The 17640-nt window shown below is 43.0% G+C and overlaps 1 protein-coding gene across 3 annotated transcripts; it reads right to left on the bottom strand.

Moving 5' to 3' along the window:
* Window positions 1–1165: 1165 nt before the first annotated feature.
* CUNH15orf40 (chromosome unknown C15orf40 homolog) lies at window positions 1166–8341 on the bottom strand. 3 transcript variants are annotated; one of them, XR_010921299.1, is made up of 5 exons: window positions 8132–8341; window positions 7406–7532; window positions 5585–5712; window positions 2940–3124; window positions 1166–1750 (listed from the first exon to the last, which is right to left on the bottom strand). XR_010921299.1 is itself a non-coding variant. In XM_067555740.1 (4 exons), exons 1-4 carry the CDS (start codon window positions 8234–8236, stop codon window positions 1658–1660), a joined length of 453 nt encoding a protein of 150 aa, XP_067411841.1. In that variant the 5' UTR covers window positions 8237–8341; the 3' UTR covers window positions 1166–1657. The 3 variants fall into 3 exon arrangements, 2 of the variants coding, with proteins under 2 accessions (XP_067411841.1, XP_067411843.1); XM_067555740.1 differs by lacking the exon at window positions 2940–3124; XM_067555742.1 differs by lacking the exons at window positions 1166–1750; window positions 2940–3124 and adding an exon at window positions 1768–1978.
* Between the last annotated feature and the right edge of the window lie 9299 nt (window positions 8342–17640).

Below are 17640 nucleotides of genomic sequence, written 5' to 3'. Positions count from 1 at the left end.
TGCATTATGCACAGGTGGTGAACATTTTTTGATACAGTTCTACTAATTTTAATACAATTTTTTTTCCAGTTGAAGATGCAGAATCTTAGTGGGCTTTTAGACCTGTTTATTGACTCTTACACATTACAGATAAGACAGATACATTGTATCTTTTGCCATCAGCAATGAGAATTAGAAAATAACAATCTAACTGGTAACAGCTGCAACCTAAGATAGCTGAAGCAGCTGGATATAGTGATATCACGTATACAAGCTTGCATTCCAGAATTTTACAAAGAGTGATTAAGACAATTACATCTACTTCTCCCATACCCTCTGAAATACTCTACAATCTTTGCATTCAATTCAGACCTTTTTTTAATGCCACTCCATGAATTACTTCACTTTGCTGTTTTCTGTGGGCTGGAAACTGATTTGTGAACACCACTCATTAACAGAAGATCAGTAGCAATTTTATTCATTCTTTGTAAGACTAAAAACAAAATTAGTTTTGTTTTACTAGCCAAGCCACAGCTAGAAAAAGGTCCGCTTTGGTTAAAAATACAAAAACATGATGAAACTTAGGGTTCAATGTTTTTATTAAACAAAACAAGTTGCTATATTTGGCATACAAGGTGAAGATACCACTTTTGACCACTCTAGTAGAAGCTCTACCTTTATTAGGCAACTCTTGGATTACAGGCTTCCTATTGACTCAAAGCAAGCTTTTGTGTACTTGCTATAAGTACTGTATCAGTTTCTCATATTGCAGACTCAATTATTTTGATTATTTAAGGGACAAGTTCTGCTCCTATGTAAATCCAGAGCAATGCAACTGGCTTCAAAGGCATTACTCTGGGTTTAGTGGTGGAGAGAAGAGTAGAACTGGACCCTAAGCATGCCACTATCCATTACACATAAGTGATCTGCAAATTCAAAGGACTGAGAACAGCAATACTGATTGCGCTTCTAGGCTCACACATCTAAATTAATTTTTCCTTCTGCACCATATTTCTCTTGGCATTGTTCCAGGGCTTTATCCTAAGCCTGCCACTTGAAGCTTTATACTTTAATCAAAAATTATGCCTGCATTCAAAACCAAGTTTTCTAAACTGTTTAAGGATAAGGAAAGTAGGCAAATATCTTCAGAGGACACTCTAGTGACAGATTTGGAGCTTTAGTATAGGAGACAAGCCTCACTTATTTCACTGTGTGATGGTAAAGGGATTTCCAACCTTACGGTAACATTTTAATTACTCAGGGACTGTGGCTGAGAACAAAGTAATCTTTCTGGGTCACTGCCCAAATACTCAACAGTACTGGGTTTATCCTTAGGCTATTTTGAAGATAACTATAGAAAAGGAGCCCAAACAGTCATGCTGAATTCATGATATAGACTCAGCTATGTCCGAATTAAGACTGCTTTCCTATCCAGTGATAAACCCTGCTTCAGTTTCTAGCATGGGCCTTAGTCTTGCAGGATTATTTAAACCAAAGTTTAGACTATGGAATAATAGGGAAGAGTACAATGTACTTAAATTTATCTATCAAAAGAATCGTTTCTCATAAGTGACCCACAGTCTGCAATTGTGTGCTCATTTAAGAATGTCCCTCCTACTCTTTACATTCAGTAAAAAAAATTCAAGACACATTGTTCCATTTCCTGCTTTGTTTTGTCTCAATGGGTAACTTCTTTTTTCAGTTTCTCTAAAACCTCATCTGGAGTCATGGATGCCAAAATCTTCACCACTTTTTCACGAGATTTACCACCCTGTTTTAACACAAAAATGAATTCATAGAATCATTCCTTTATTTCCAAGTACACATTTTAAAAAGTAATCAGTGTCAATACAGTGGGTACTTTGTGAATAGTAGTAAGGTTACACACAACCAGCAGTAGTGAAAAAAAGTTTGTTCACCAGTAACTCGAGTCAGTTATTTTCTCGGCATAGTCATGTTTGTGAGATGCATCCTCCACTGCCAAAGAGCTTCAGGGACCCTAAGGAAAGTATGCGCATAGGGATTCTGTTAGCCCCCTCTTGTGGCACCACACATTCTAAGTGGAGGTTCTAAGAGGTAGCTGCAGCAGCCATAATTCCTTCAACTATACCACAGAGTTCTCACAAGATGATGGGCAGGTAGTAGAAAAACACAGACACCACTACTTTCAGAGTGCTAGATTTACTGCTGAAGAAGAAAAAAGTCACTCAAGATGCTGTCTTCTGCGAGTCTAACAAGAGGGAGAACTCCTGAGAAGGCAGACTGGGGTGTGCATTTAAGCAAGAATTGCAGAACTACTCTTCTCTTCTGAAACAAACATTTAATCTAGCTGACAAGAATACTATTGAGTAAATGTGTGAATGAGTTAGAGCAGCGCTTCTCAACCGGTGGTACTTCGCAGAAGGCTGGGTGGTACGTGAGCCATACCGCACTGCTGAATCCGCCGCCGGAAGTGCCCACCCGCTCACCCTCAGGAAACCCTGCCGCCGAAAAGGGGCACCGGTGGAAGGGTTTCGGCAGAGGGCATTGTTCCCCCCATGTAACCCGCCTCTGCCGAAAGCCCCCCCCCCCCCTTTTTTCCCGAGTGGTACTCAGGAAAAAAAGATTGAGAACCGCTGAGTTAGAGGTAACAGCCCTACAATGTTTAAGGGCAGGTCTATACTATCACTTAAGTCGATCTAACTTATGTCACTCGGGTGCAAAAAAGACATCCCCCTGAGCGATACAAGTTACAGCAACCTAAATGTGGTCTGCACCAGTGCTATGTCCCACCAACATAAGGTGGAGTAATAAGCATACAGTGTCTTCACCAGATGTGCTACAGTGGCACAGCTGTGTCAGTGTAGCACTTTTAGTGTAGACCTGCTCTAAGATTTCTCTAATGTTACAGAAGCAGGCCATGGAGGCCATCCTGGCTTTAGCAGAGTGAGCTTTAAGATAGGCCTTAAAAACCCACTTACCCACTCATGTGCTTATCCAGGGACAGAAGATTTTCTTCGTGGGTAAGTGGGATGAGTAGGGCCAGAAAGCCAATGTCATCAATAGTTTTGAGGTGGGAGGGACTCAGAGTTGCTGGATCTGCTACATATTTCAAAGTAGGCAGGCAGGTACTGGAGCATGCTCAAGCTGCTGCTCTTTCCATGGGCTGAGAGGGGGAATGAAGAGCAGGACACTCTCAAAGCTCAGCAATGCATCCTGCAAATGGGACTATGCAGATGCCACCTACAGATGTTACTACATATACTTTATTGAAATACCTCCATATATTTTCACCCTGATGAGCTTCACATATACCACTTGTGCTTTTCAGATGAATTCTCAGTTTGATCATTATCAAAAAAGAGGAAAATGGAACTGCATTGTATGAAATGCGGAAACAAGCTGGGATGTGTGTGTGTAACTGTTGTCTTAAGTCAGATCAGTTAAATTGCATGCATTATTTGCATCCTGTCTACAAAGAAGCACTGAGTAGTTCAAACCTACTGCAAGTGTACACACTGAGCCATTTCTTTCCACTATCTTGTATCCAATTAAGAAAAGCAACCATGTGAAAAGAACATATTCCTAAATCATCTTTAGTATGAAATTTTGTTTTAAATTTCTAAGGTGCCTGTCCATTTGAGTTTGGCTTACTCAGAAAAGGAAACTAAAAGCATTCTTTAAACAATGGTCGGCCAACTAGTGTTTGCTTCTTATAAGAATGAGCCAACAAAATGTTTCCCCTTATGTAAGAATCCAGTAGCCACATTTCTAGATTGAATTAAGATCCCAAATCTAGAGTTACTTTTACAGTACATTTGTGATTTCAATGAAACTGTTACATATTAGCAGCTTTCCATTTTAAGAGACTGCCCGCCACACAGTATCCCAAAATCTACTGAGTACAATTTCTCCATCTTTATTAGAAGATAATCACTGTTAAACTGCTTTTGGTTTCTCAACTTGTGGTTTAGCCATGTTGCACCAATATTATAGGATTAAAATTCTGTTAAGGCCAGATAAATAAGACCAACTAATTTAGTTCTGCATTTTCAATTTTAGCTTGGATCCCCTTTTCTAGCTGAGAATTGATTATGCAATAGCTGGGAGGCAAGGGAGAATGCTAGGTAGCAGTTATCATATGGCATTAGCCTTGTATGTCTTAAATTGAAAATCTGGCTGAAGTCATAAAACAGACCCACTTCACACTTGCGCACAGTTCAGAATGATTGAAGGTCTGTGACTGACAAGTCCCAATATAAAATAGCCTGGATCAGACTACTAGAACTGACTAGAGCTGACTAGAAAAGGTTGAACACTGCTTAGTAGTTATATAGTGCTTTTCAAGTGTAATCTAATTAATCCTCAACATGGCTGAAGGGTAGGTAAGCAAGTGTTATCCTTGTTTTATAGATAGGATAAACTGAAATATAGGTTAAGTACCTTGTCCAGTCTGCAGCAAAGTCAATATACAAATCTTTGCTTTCCTGTCTACCAGCCAAGTAATGCTCAGTCTATTAGACTATGTTGCTTCTAACAGCTATTTTTTTAAATTTATGTACAACAAAAAAACATCCACCCCAGGCACTCTCCTTATCTTTATGGCCCTGTAAATGAATACATTTAGTAGATGGCTCATACTTCATCCATTTTTCATATATCATACAAACATGAGAGTAACATAAGCCAAAGACGAATTAGTTACTTTCCAAAAACAGGGTACAGACTGTTCCATTTCCTCTCAATGCCCCCTCTGCTGTTGCTGCCACTAATGGGTAGTAGAACTCTGACTTCTACACTGACTTCCCAGTGTGACTGTGACAGAAATTATCCCCACTTCTGCTATTTCCCCGCCCCCCTTTTTTTGTTTGTATATTGAAGTTCTATTTGCGACACTGGGTTAAGATTTAAGACTTGTTTTTAAAAAGGATAATGAGTTTAATCTTTTCAGTCACAAACATCTACATAAACATGTAATTTAAAGAAACTGTCATTGTCCAAATCTGATCTTAATTGTAAAAGATATTGGAGAAAACAAACTTTAAAAAAAAGCTGCAAATAGAAGAAATAAATGAATTTTCCACCTGTTTATTCATGCAGAGAAGTCATAATGTAGGAGTTCTGATGTTACTACTATTTTCACAACAGAAGCAGAGCTATTTAGGTATTTATATGCTCATCACTGTGGAATCGAGTGACCCGGCAGAGATCTTCTACTCAAATATAAAAATACCTTCTAAAATAAGGAGAACAAAGTCACTTGCAAATGATGTGTTTTGTGCAAGATATTCTCATTTTCTGACAAGTTAGACTTAGTATGAAGAATACTTTAAAGGTCACAGAGCATATGAACCACACACTGACTTAGAAAATTCCAAGAAAATGTAGCAGTAGGTGAAATATCTTGATTTGGGCTGCTGAAAAACAGACTCTTCTAAGTTAGTAATTCAAACAGTAAAATAGGTTCTTTTTCCATAACTGAGTTACACACCTTAAAATATCTCCACACTAGTATTTTGAAAGCTAGAAACTTGGTCTGCTGTATGTGGAAAGTGGTCTCTCTCTATTACAATTTACATTTCAGAAGTCTAGCTGTAGCAAAGCAGAAAAGAAAAAAGTATTGTACCTTATCTAAAACAACTTCACTCTTCTTCACTTCTAGAACCTTAGAAAGGTAGCGACACAGCTCTGCATTTGCCTCCCCTTCTGATGGAGGTGCAGCAATAGCTACACCTACTGCCTCAGTTGTCACATCTATAACAAATATTTTAGGATTTTTATCTTCAAAATATTAATGGTGTCTAGTTCTTTATTTTTGTATTTTTAGAAAGGTTTATTTGAAAACAAGTAGACAATTCCTGGAACAGTCCAGCTGATGATAGATCGTATGATTTTTACTGCATTAAGAACATCCTCTTAATTCTACTACTTGTTTTTCCCCATTTACCAACAAGGCTAGTCAATTCCTCAGCTGCATGTATTAATAGACAGTCCTTATAAATAGAGAAGATTGGGCCTCAGATTCCAGGATGTGATGCCTTCAAGAATTAAGTTTCATACTGTAGTTATCTGGATCCTGTTCCATGAGTCTGCTGGATACAAGTGAAGCTTTGCCAGGCTGCAGACTCTGCACAATTTTGTCCCCAGTGTGAATGTGAGGTATTGGGTCCTTCACAACCACTTCTACTACCCTACCTGCTTCCAGACTTGAGTTCAACCTACAATTTGATTTGGAAATGATTAATGTCCCAGTACTGTTCTTATGGTTGCAGTTAGTTTTGATTGTTTAGCATTATCTTTTCTGTGACAATCCCTAATGTTCCTCTAAGTGATTAAATATGTGCTGGATTAGCCTACAGGTAACAGATCCATCTAATTAGTGTTGTATGCATATCCACATAAAGAATGCTTCTTGTTTGCATGCAAGCATGAAGATGATGGTACCATCTACACTTGTATTAGTTGTTCCTTGGATTAAAGCATTTGAAGATTTTAAAAATATACTGTCTATAGGCATTTAAATTGTTTATCACTACAATAACTAAGCACTAAGTAGGCATCAAAGGTGATCTGCAAAGGAAAAGAGCTTGTCTTGTTTATTTTAAAGAAAGTCTGAAATGTATTTTTGTTTGTAATTCCCTGCTTATTTCACTGTAGAAGTTCAAGTTTTGACTACTTTGGGGGACCTACTATTTCAGATTATCCAGAAGTCTGTCATGCCGAGTTTTACTATTTTATTTATGTCTGATTCTTCCTGTTATCTACAGCTGAAAGAAGGAAAGACAGATAATGCGTCTGTATACCATTCATAACAAGAATCACAAAGCTTTTAGTTTTCTCATGAAGGATGGTTCACTACAAAGATCAGGTTTGACAGAACTTTTTTGTCATAAATAGTAAATGGGCTCCCCCTGCTGAACAGAAGGGGAAAAGAACGAGGGACATTTTCCTATTTTCCTTTGTCATGTTACATAAACACCTTCAGTGTTCATAAGAAAAAATTATACACACAGATGTGTAAAACAGATTCTCACTATTCAATCAACATACTTGCTACCCTCATCAGCTTTTTTTTTTTTTTTAAACATTGGATCGTCTAATATAACAGGTATCTTGCTTTGCACCCATTTGAACATTCCGCGTACAGAGTTATATTGGAATATAGCTACAAATCAAGTGATTATTGGGAACTACTCCCTGTGCTTGTAGGAAGAAAAGACTAGCACATCTTTCTAATTTTGCCAGTGCAATCAACTACACCTAGTCAAATGGAGGGCAAAGGACATCAGGTCATTTTGATACAATGAAGGTTGTGAAGACACATTACATTATCATCTGGACCTGTGGAAATAGGTGGGTGTAGGGAGAGGAGGAAAAACTTGCCATCCCCAATAGCTTGGTTTGTTTAACTATTTTCCCAATACTTACAATTGTTATTGGGATATACCTGTAATAGCATTTTGTTTGGATCCAGGTTTGGCATGAATAGCAATAGTGATGGAGCCACTTTTGTCAGTTACTACTGGGCCTGAAGGAACAGGAGGTTTTACTGAGTCTTTACACTGTCCTTTTCCCTGAACAAAAAACAAACCGAAAACCAGCAGCAGTTAAAACGACATTGCAAATTTGAAATCTAGCCAACCGCTACCGAGATTAAAACTAGTTTCAGCCCCTACTCCTGCTTCCAGCCTCCCCTCCACGCCCCAGCAACGATTATGGCTGTAAAATCCCTATTTCCCAAGGGGTTCCCTTCCTAACGGTGTGTGCCCGGCCCCACCACCACTAGGGGAGCAGCTACCCACGGTCCCTGCCCAGGCACACGGAGCCGTGCGGCCAGCGCTCGGAGCAGGGCAACCCAGACCGCTGCGGTGACTGAGCGGCACCAGGCCGCGGCAGGTGACTGGCACTATCCGCACCCGCTCAGCGCGCGCCCGTTGCAGGACAGGCACCCGTTAACAGTCACCTGGTTACCCAGCAACGGCCGGCGCGAGCCCCAGGGGACCCTGGGCTAACACCCCCCCCCACACACACACACACATAACGGGGCTGCGCCCCACAGCCAGATTCCCCAGGAGCCCCAGAGCCGCCCCCGGCCGAGGCAAAGAGCCCTCTTCCCTCCCCACTGCCCAGGGAGAGTCCGGGCCGCTCCACCGCCTTGGCCCAAGTGACTGACCCTCCGTGGCATGGCCCCGCTATCGCTCGAGCTCCGCACGGTGGCACTGAGGGGACCTTGCCCCCAGGCGCCGCGCCGACTGAAGCCGACCAGGGCCACGCGCATCACACACACACCGAACCGTGCCCCGGTGGGGTGGCTCCGGGCTCCGACTCGCCCTCAACACCCTGACTCCGGCCGCGCCACCCCCCACGGCGGGGCCTGAGAATTACAAACCGATAACCAAACCGTTCGGCTTCCGGGGTTGCTGCGCACGCGCAGATTGAACAGACGCCGAATTCGGGGCAAGGCGACGCCAGTGACATGGTCGCCACCAGCTGTCCTCTTGTTTTGGGTGGGCGCGTGCTTGGTCTGGCCGCCTAATTATCCGTAGGCTGCTGCTGCTGCTGCCCGCAGCCCGCTTGTCACCCCGCCGAGCCGCATCGTGGTTTTTCGTCAAATTTTGGGCTTATTCGAACAAGAAATGCAAAATCATCCATAGTCAGAATTCGCCTTTGACCCGGAAGTGCAAAATCGGCCATCTTTGCCCAGGGAAGCCTCCTTTGACCCGGAAATGCAGAACCGGCCATATCGGTTTATAGTGTCTCGGGCGGCCGATGCGGGGTGGGCTCAGCCCCATCCCTGCTACGACATCTGCCGACTTTTGGGCTCACTCCGGTCCCGTAGTTAGTGGGCCGCTCCCCGGCCCAGGGGTTATAGGGCCCAGGTACGGCATCAGCGCTAAGGCCCAGTTTGTGCTGGCCGGGCAGGGACCCCCCCACAAGCACAGCACGCGGGCGGCGTGTGATGGCCCCGTGCTCCGACGAGACCTTTCCCCCACCCGCATTAGTGCGGGGTCCATGCATTGGTCGGGCCCTGACTGAGCAGACTATTAATTTTGAACTAGGAATAAAAATGCTGTCTAGGGCGCCCTGGGTGGGTGGATGGAAAGGTGAAATACAGCCCTCGCGCCCCCCCAGTCGAGAAATTGGTGAGAGGGAGGCCGCGTTTATCCATGCTCGGCCGTGTAGTCACAAAAAACATCCACTCCTAGATCCCTGCACAGCCCTAGGAACAAACAGACAGCAGGCACCTCTTCTGGCTGGAGATCCTACATGAACCACTACGCCCAAAAAGCAACTAGCCATCAGTCTCCACTTCTTTTCAGTATTACAGTGCAACTGCCAGCCCACTCCTGCAGCCTGGATCCAGGGCCTGGTTCCTGCATTCAGAATCTCCACTAACTAGGGTAGCTCTACTGTCCACTACCTGCCTTAGTTTATGGCTAGTTAAACCACTCCATTAGCCTCATGCTCCCCTTTAAACAATGCCCCTTACCATCTTGTAGCCATGCATTGAACAGAGTTTTCCCCTCTCTTAACCCTTACTGACAAGACTGTTACAAGAGCTTAGGAGCTACCACAGAAACTAGTTTTGTCCCCATATTTTAGCCATAAGCACATGAAGGAGCCTGTCCTAAGATAAACATGAGCACTTAAGGTTTGTAAGTAAAATACCATAGGAAGCTGCTGCTAAAATAAGCTTTGTCCTTTTTAAAAATTGTGTATTTACAATAGGACTGAGGGCTCCCTAGTCCCAATATCCTTAGAAGGCTGGTAGGTAGTGGAATGGTCTGCTCTTTATTATAATAGTACCTACAGATCTCACTGAGGGATTAGGTCCCTCTTCTGCCAAGCATGATATAGCCATAAAGACAGTCCCTGTTCTAAAGAGCTCACTTGTAAATTACCATGAGAAAGAAAGAACATGTGCAAGTTTTGCACAGAAAACAAGTCACACTTTGAAACCTACATAATCTGAAAGACAATGCAGTAGTTTATGAATTTCTGGGCAGGAGTTTTTCCCACAGAAAAAAAGGTGACATACGGAATGCAAGGTTGATGTATGATAATTTTAATGACTATATGACCATGCTCTTAAGATAGTTAATACACAGCTAAATGGGGTTATTGGAATGTGTTAGTGTATTAGTTCAGTTTAATGGTGGGCAACTGGGGATACAGGCTGGACAACAAGACAATAACCTAGATAAGGAGCAATAAAAACAAACATGTAGGTCAGTTATTTTATCAGCTGTGAAAAGGCAACAGCCAGGTTCCAGAGCCAAGAGAACAAGAGGACTCAGTATGATTAAAAGGACACATGCAGAATGGGTGGAGGGGTGAGTCATCAAAAGACATAGCTGGGTTAAGTAGAATTTACCAAAATTTGAACAAAACTGTTTACTTGAGATGAATTACAGACATTTCTGCTTACTATATACCTTTAGCTGAATAAACAATACTTTTGGTTTGAAGAAAATAATTGGTTTTGAGTCACTTTACTCAGCCACTGGTGTCAGGCTCCCAGGGGGAAGTTGCTTATAGGTGCTAAATACAGTTAGGCCTGTCACGTTATCATTGGTAGAACTTGGGCTGTAATTCAGGGATCCAGTCCAGAGTGGCTAAAGCAGGGAGTTCCACTCAGAAAAGGAGAAGGGAGTGAAACCTATCACTAAAGGATGCATTCAAAAGAGACTGCAAAGGGAAAAAGTATAAAGTTTATGGGAGGAGATGATTGTGAGGTGGTAAGAAGCTGGGTATGATAGTTGAGCAAAGGTAGTAGTCACAGTCAGTTACAGGATGAAGGTGGAGCATAGCAACTTATGAAGGAACTCAAAATGTAGACAAGTTTACATTGGACAGGTGGAGAGGAGTAAGCAGTGGAATGACTCAGAGGAATAGGGGAAAGATGACACTCGGAATAGACTTTTGCCCTGCCCAGATTACAGTAGCAAGGGTAGAAAAGAAGAGGTGGCTACAGTAGTCAAGACATGAAATGAGCCCTGGTGTACAGCATAATAAATACAAATTTCTTTGGCTGGCAGGAGTTTGCTATACTTAATGCTGCCCAAATGGTTGAGCATAGTTTACCCATTTGTAAAACTGGCAAACAGCATCTGTGACACAAACGCAGAATGAGGCTGAATTAATTAACATTTCTAAAGCACTTTATCAGATGAAAGACACTTTAGCAGTATACCAAAGCCCACTGACCACCTCCAGACGTACTTCAGGCCAAATGAGCATAGGTGGAAAAGATTTTAATTACCAGGTAGCAATAATCATAGCTTTAAACATGTTGTAATTTTCTGCTGTGATGCCTATATAATGCAGGATTAAGTTATATTAATCACAAAAGAACCATTTAAAAAAAAACTTACTAACAATCCTCAACAAGTCATCCAGCAGGACACTAACAACAGTCTTTATCCTACTCACCACCTAGGGCCTGAGGAGTTGGAAAGCTGGCTCTCCCTCCACCAAAGGCTTTCTTCCTCTAGGAAGTGTAAGCACACCTTTACTATCGCATTTCACATACATGATTATTTAACCCACAAAATAGGTGCAAATGGATTTTTCAAAGTTGGCACAGATACACATCTGGGGTAACTAAGAGGTATTTACTATTTCAGTAGCTGACCATGACAAGCATTAAAGGAATTAGAGAAAGTGTATGAGACTGACATGCATTGCTTTATTTTTAATTGTATAGTTAGCCCTCTATTTGCAATAACTATTCCCCACCCTTTGAAGGTTTTTTTTGTTTTTGCTGTCTTCAGTTAGGGACCACAAGAAGATACATATACTTAGAGCTAGGGCAACAGAACAGAATACTGAAAGCTTTAGTAACCCAATTTACAAGACATTTTGGCCACGTTTTTTAAGCTAACTGGTGATTTTCATATGAGAAATGACCTTCCACATTAACTTTTATTTCATTTCAGAGCCAACTAATGTACTTAAGTAATTTATCATTTGCCAGACAGGAAGATACCTGAATTATTAATAGGCATTGAAGAAAATCCTTTTTTAAAGTAGTTACTTGTCACCACGATAGAACTAGATGTGATTTCTTAGCACTTCTCAGTGATTTATCTTCCAATACTTTATTACATTTCAAAGTAGGCTAGCACTGAATATTCAACATTATCCTATGGTTTCACTGCAGATGAATTTTCTCCAGTTCTGAAGTGTAGATATTAATGATTTGTCTTTATAAGTAATAAGAGTGGATAAGAGTCACACTAAGGAGGAAGGACAATTTCCAGTCTGATAATCAGAATTCTGAGAGTTCTTCTATACCAGTAACATTTTTCCATCCAAGCAGCTGGAGAAGGCAACAGCTTTTGTTAATATCTCTGCCGCTACATAGCAGGCTGGCTGCTTCCAGTTACATTCACCACTTAATGCTGCCCAAATGGTTGAGCATAAGTTTACCCATTTGTAAAACTGCTAAAAATATTACAGCAAAACCCCGTTTATCCAATCTAATTGGAACCAGGGCCAGATTGGGAAAAAATCAATTTAAATAATCAAATAATTCAGATAATCTGGAGAATGGAAAAGTGATAGGCTGCAGCACCATCTAATGGCCACAGGAGAGATTGCTTGCTTCTGGACCTGCGTGCACTGGTTCAGAATAATATGGACAGCCAGATAATGGAAGGTCAAATACATGGGGTTTTACTGTATTAAAATTTAAAGGACAATTAAAAGGAGATATACTGGAAACAAACAGTTTTCCATACCCTAACTTAGGAAGTCTGAACAAAAAAAAATGATGTGGTCTATTCCTATTAGTCATTGCCAAACTAAAGAACTGCCAGGACTATACTAGCTCCTTGGCTCAGCACAGCTTTGTAGTAATGATCAAGGACTGAATACGGTAAGTCTCAGCTCAAGTGTATTTATCAGTACACCAATTCTTTTTAAAAAACAGTATAATTTGAAAGCAAGAAATGTAGAATGCTGTCCCTACCTCTAGCCATCAGGACTGTAAATACAAGTTAAAGGAAAAATTAAAAAAAAAAGGGGGGGGGGAATTCAAGAGCACAAAGATAACAGAGGTCATGGTTTAAACAGTTACTGTTGGTATTTCTCTTTTTACCCAATATATGTTGGCATAAGACAGCAGCAACTGTTTATCACTATACTATATGTCACAGGCCTTCAAGGATTTCAAATATCTGTATCAGGACATATGACAACAGTAGGAGCAGCGCTCTGAAGTAAGTTTTTCTTTTAACTTCAACTGACACTCATTTCACTTTGGCCACAAAAAAGCTTATTTAAATTAAAGAATTACAGATGTTTTCTGAAGAACCTTTTTTTTTAAAACTACATGGAGTAATTGAAGTCCTTTTACACTGCTATTAATGTAATTTCAAACTCGAACACTTCTCTAATTCTACCTCAGTGGTTACTGTATGTATTTAAAAAAAATTCCAAGACTTTTGTGCAGGCAAAGAATGGTATGGGATTTTTACTCATTTTAAGCTCACTTTAAGTATACTACTATCTGATCTAATGACTCCTCTTTTATCTGGTAAGCTGACAGTGGCATTGTAAATAAAATCAAAAGTAAGTGTACACAGTGTACCATACCTATGCTAGTAATGTAGAACATTAAAGAAAAAAACAGTTCCTAACCTTTCCATAACTGTTGTTCTTCTAAATGTGTTGCTCATGTCCATTTCATGTTAGGTGGGTGTGCGCTGAGTGCACTGTCAGTGGAGATTTTCCCCTCAATGGTATCTGTTGGACCAGCTCTAGCATCCTCTGGTGCCGAGCACTTATGCGCCGGTATAAGGGGCACTGCTGACCCTGCACCCTCTCAGTTCCTTCTTGCCAGCTAACTCTGACAGAGGGGCAGAAGGGTGGGTTGTGGAATGGACTTTAGTAACATCTCAAAGAACAAGTTACAGAAAGGTTAATAACCATTTTTCCTTCTTGTTTCTTTTCTTCTGCTTGCTCATGTCCATTCCATGTTTGGTGACTCCCAAATAGTACCCAGGAGGTGGGCTCTGCATTCATGGATATACGGATTGCAACACTGCTGTCCCAAGCCCGGCATCAATCTTGAGCCTGCTGGATGATGGCGTAGTGGGAGGAGAAGGTATGCACTGATGATCAGGATGCAGCCCTGCAGATGTCTTGGATTGGGACCTATGCCAGAAACGTTACTGATGAGGCCTGAGCTCTCTTTGAATGAGCGGTGAAGATCACAGGAAGTGGGACACCCGCCTGGTCATAGCATGTCCAAATACAGGAGGTTCTCCAGGATGAGATTCTCTGGGCTGAAACCAGCAGACCTTTCATCCTCTCTACTATTACCCCAAACAGTTGCATAGATCTATGGAATGGCTTTGGTCCTCAATGTAGGACCGAGCACACCTAGTGAAGACGCTGCTCTTCTGAATTCCTGTGCGGTTTTGGGAAGAAAATTGTCAGGGAAATGGCCTGGTTACTATGGAACTGCGAAACCTCCTTTGGAAGGAAGGCGAGATGGGGGCGCAGTTGAACCTCATCCTTAAAAAACACCGTGAACAGTGGTTCTGATGTAAGGGCCCTGATTTCTCAGACCTTTTTGGCTGAGGTAATTGTTACCAGGAAGGTGAACTTCCAGGAGAGATTCAGCAGAAGGCACAATACTAGCAGCTCAAAGGGAGGGCCTGTGAGTCTTGAGAGGACCAGGTTTAAGTCCCACAGTGGAATCGATTCACGAATCTGAGGGCAAAGTCTTTCTAACCCTTTAAGAAAGTGAATGGACATCTCAAGTGAGAAGACTGACCTGCCACTCACCGGAGGGTGGAAGGCTGAGATTGCTGCTAGGTGTACCTTCGTAGATGCAAGGGCCAGACCTTGTTGTTTCAGATGGAGAAGGTATTCCAGTACAGATTGGAGGGAAGACCATGTCGGAGAAAGAACATATTGGGAAGACCATACCAAGAAACGTTTCCACTTGGCCGCCTAAGTAGCTCTAATAGATGGCTTCCTATTACCCAGCAGGACCTGAAGAGCCTGCTCTGAACAGCTTTGCTGATCTGGGTTCAACCATGGAGCTTCCATGTGGTCAGGTGAAGGAACGCAACGTTTGAGTGGAGTAAACGGCCATGGTCTTGTCAGATCAGGTCCAGGTGGGGTGGGAGTGGCAGCCGCGGCACTACTGACAAGTCTAACCGGTGTTGGCACAGCCACACAGAGGCTATAAGTATAACCGTGGTCTTGACCCGCTTGACCTTCAGATGGATCTTGTGCACCACAGGAATTGGAGGAAACATACAGAATAGAAGCTCTGTCCAAAGGAGCAGGAAAACATTAGAGAGGGAGCCCAGGCTATGACCACATAGCAAACAAAAAACTGTTGGTATTTCCTGTTCCACCTGGTTGCGAACAACTCTACCTGGGGAGGCCTCCACATCTGGAAGACATTTTTGGCCACCTCTGGATGAAGAGACCACTCATAGTGAGAAGAAAAATCCGATGAAGTGATCTGCTAGGGCCTTCTGGGGTCCCGGAAGATTGGAAGCCTCAAGGTGAATGGAGAGCTTCATGCAGAAGTCCCACAGACAGGCAGCCTCCTGGCACCAGGTGAAGGAATGTGCTCCTCCCTCTTTGTTGTCTAAAAAGTACTTGTACTTCTTTGCCCGTGATGTGGGGAAGGAATACTTGGCAAGCTAAGCAAACCACTCTGAGCTTCCTAATGTTTGTGTGTAGGGAAAGCTCGGGACCATAGGCCTTGCATCCTGAGGTGTTCGAGGTGAGCTCCCCAACCTAGATCAGAGGAGTCCAAAATTAGAGATACTGAAGGCTGAGGAATGACAAAGGGAACACCCGCAGCTACTAACTGGGGTGGTCCTTCCACCAGTGAGGGAGGTGAAGACCAGGGTGGGAACCATAAGCACTAAGTCCAAGTGATGTCTGTTTGGTGAGTACACGGAGGTCAACCACGCCTGCAGGAGTCTGAGGCGCAGTACTGCATGTCATACCATGTAAGTGTATGCAACCATGTGCCCCAAAAGCTTGAGGCAAAACTGGGCTGTTGTGACAGGGTGGGCCTTGATCCTGGATATCAGATCCAACATTGTCTGGAATTGAGCCCCTGGAAGGAAGGCTCTGGCCTGGGTCAAGTCCAACACTGCCCTGATAAACTATTCTCTGGACTGGAACAAGAGTCAACTTTTGATTGTTTATCAACAGGCCCAGTGCTCGGAAGGTGGTTTGGACCAGGCTGATGATGTTCTTTACTTAAGACTCTGAGCAGCCCTTGATCAGCCAGTCATCGAGATATGGGTAGACTTGAATGCCTCGCCTTCAGAGGAAGGTCACTACCACCACCCTACATTTCATGAAAACCTGAGGGACTGCTGACAGACCAAAGGCTAGGACAATGAAATTGGTAGTGGGTCTGATTTACGATAAACCTGAGGAAACTTCTATGGCCTCGGAAAATGGAAATTGGCATCTTTCAAGTTGAGGATGGCATACCAGTCCCCTGGATCCAGGGAGGAAATGATGGAGGCCAGTGAGACCATGTGGAACCTTAATTTTTTGAGAACTGTTGAGGCGGCACAGGTCCAGGATGGGATGAAGACCTCCTTTGGCTTTAGGAATTAGGAAATATGGGGAGTAAAACCCCTTCCCTCTCAAATTCTGAGGCACCTTCTCCACTGCCCACACCCATGGGGGGCTTGCACTTGGTTTAGAAGCTGTTCACGAGAAGGGCCTCTGAAAAGAAGAATAGGGACGAGAGGGTGGAAGGAAACTAAAGTGTCTAACTGTCCATCACTGTACTCAGCACCCAGCGGTCCAAGGTGAGGAAGGACCATGCCAGGCTGAAGCAGAAGAGTCAGTCCGAAAACAAAAGGGGGGAAGGGCAGGATCTGATGCAGGAACTGGTATAGTGCCCTTGTGCGCACCTTCAGAAGTTTTGTTTGGGGCCTCCCGAGTATCTGTGCGACCCCAGTAGTGAGGCTGAGGAGGATGGGGGCGGTTGCCAACACTTGTAACCCCTGCTCCTTTTCTTGAAGAAGTCCTATCATGACGCCAAAGCCAAGAAACAGGCTGGCTTCTACAGCCTGAAATGCTTCCTTGAAGGAACCAGAGAGTAGAGGGTGGCCCTGGACTCCTTCAGACCATGGAGCTTTGTGTCCATTTGCTCCAAAAAAAGGGAGGTCTTGAATCGACTGTTGAACCTCAAGTGGAAGCCCCAAGGATTGAAACCATGAGCATCACCTCATGACCACTGTGGAAGCCATCTTTCTCGCTGCCACATCAGCTGCTTCCAGAGCCACTTAGAGTGAGGCTCAGGCTATGTTTTTTCCTTCCTCTAACAGGGCGGTAAACTCTTGCCTGGAGACCTGAGGCAGAGAGTCTTCAAACTTTGCCATATTCTGACATACTGTGATCATACCGCCCAAGCAGGGCTTGTTGATTGAAGATACTTAGCTGAGGCTCGCCGATTGAATAAATTTTTTTGCCGAACAGGTCTAGCTTCTTTACGTCCTTCTGCTTGGGGGTAGCACTTGCCTGTCCCTCTTACTGGTTGTGGTGACCACAAGGGACCCAGGAGGAGGATGAGAGTGAAAGTAGTCATACTCTTTAGTCAGCATGTAGTATTTCTTCTCTGTCCTCTTTAAAGGGAGAGAAGATGGGGTCTGCCACAGGGACTTGACCAGACCCATAATG

This window comes from Emydura macquarii, unplaced genomic scaffold, assembly GCF_026122565.2.
Source record: "Emydura macquarii macquarii isolate MOO-44397 ecotype Brisbane River unplaced genomic scaffold, CSIRO-AGI_Emac_v2 contig_1644, whole genome shotgun sequence".
Taxonomy (NCBI): Eukaryota; Metazoa; Chordata; order Testudines; family Chelidae; genus Emydura; species Emydura macquarii.
The sequence above is the reverse complement of the archived record's forward strand: the minus strand, read 5'-3'. Positions and strand labels throughout refer to the sequence as shown.

What these genes read in the sequence shown, in the direction of transcription:
- CUNH15orf40 (XM_067555740.1), bottom strand. Translation starts at nt 8,236, where the DNA reads ATGCGCGTGGCCCTGGTCGGCTTCAGTCGGCGCGGCGCCTGGGGGCAA. An exon ending in GCGGGGCCATGCCACGGAGG is followed by an intron (nt 7,533 to 8,131) that starts GTCAGTCACTTG and finishes TTTTTTGTTCAG; the next exon opens with GGAAAAGGACAGTGTAAAGA. An exon ending in CAAACAAAATGCTATTACAG is followed by an intron (nt 5,713 to 7,405) that starts GTATATCCCAAT and finishes TATTTGTTATAG; the next exon opens with ATGTGACAACTGAGGCAGTA.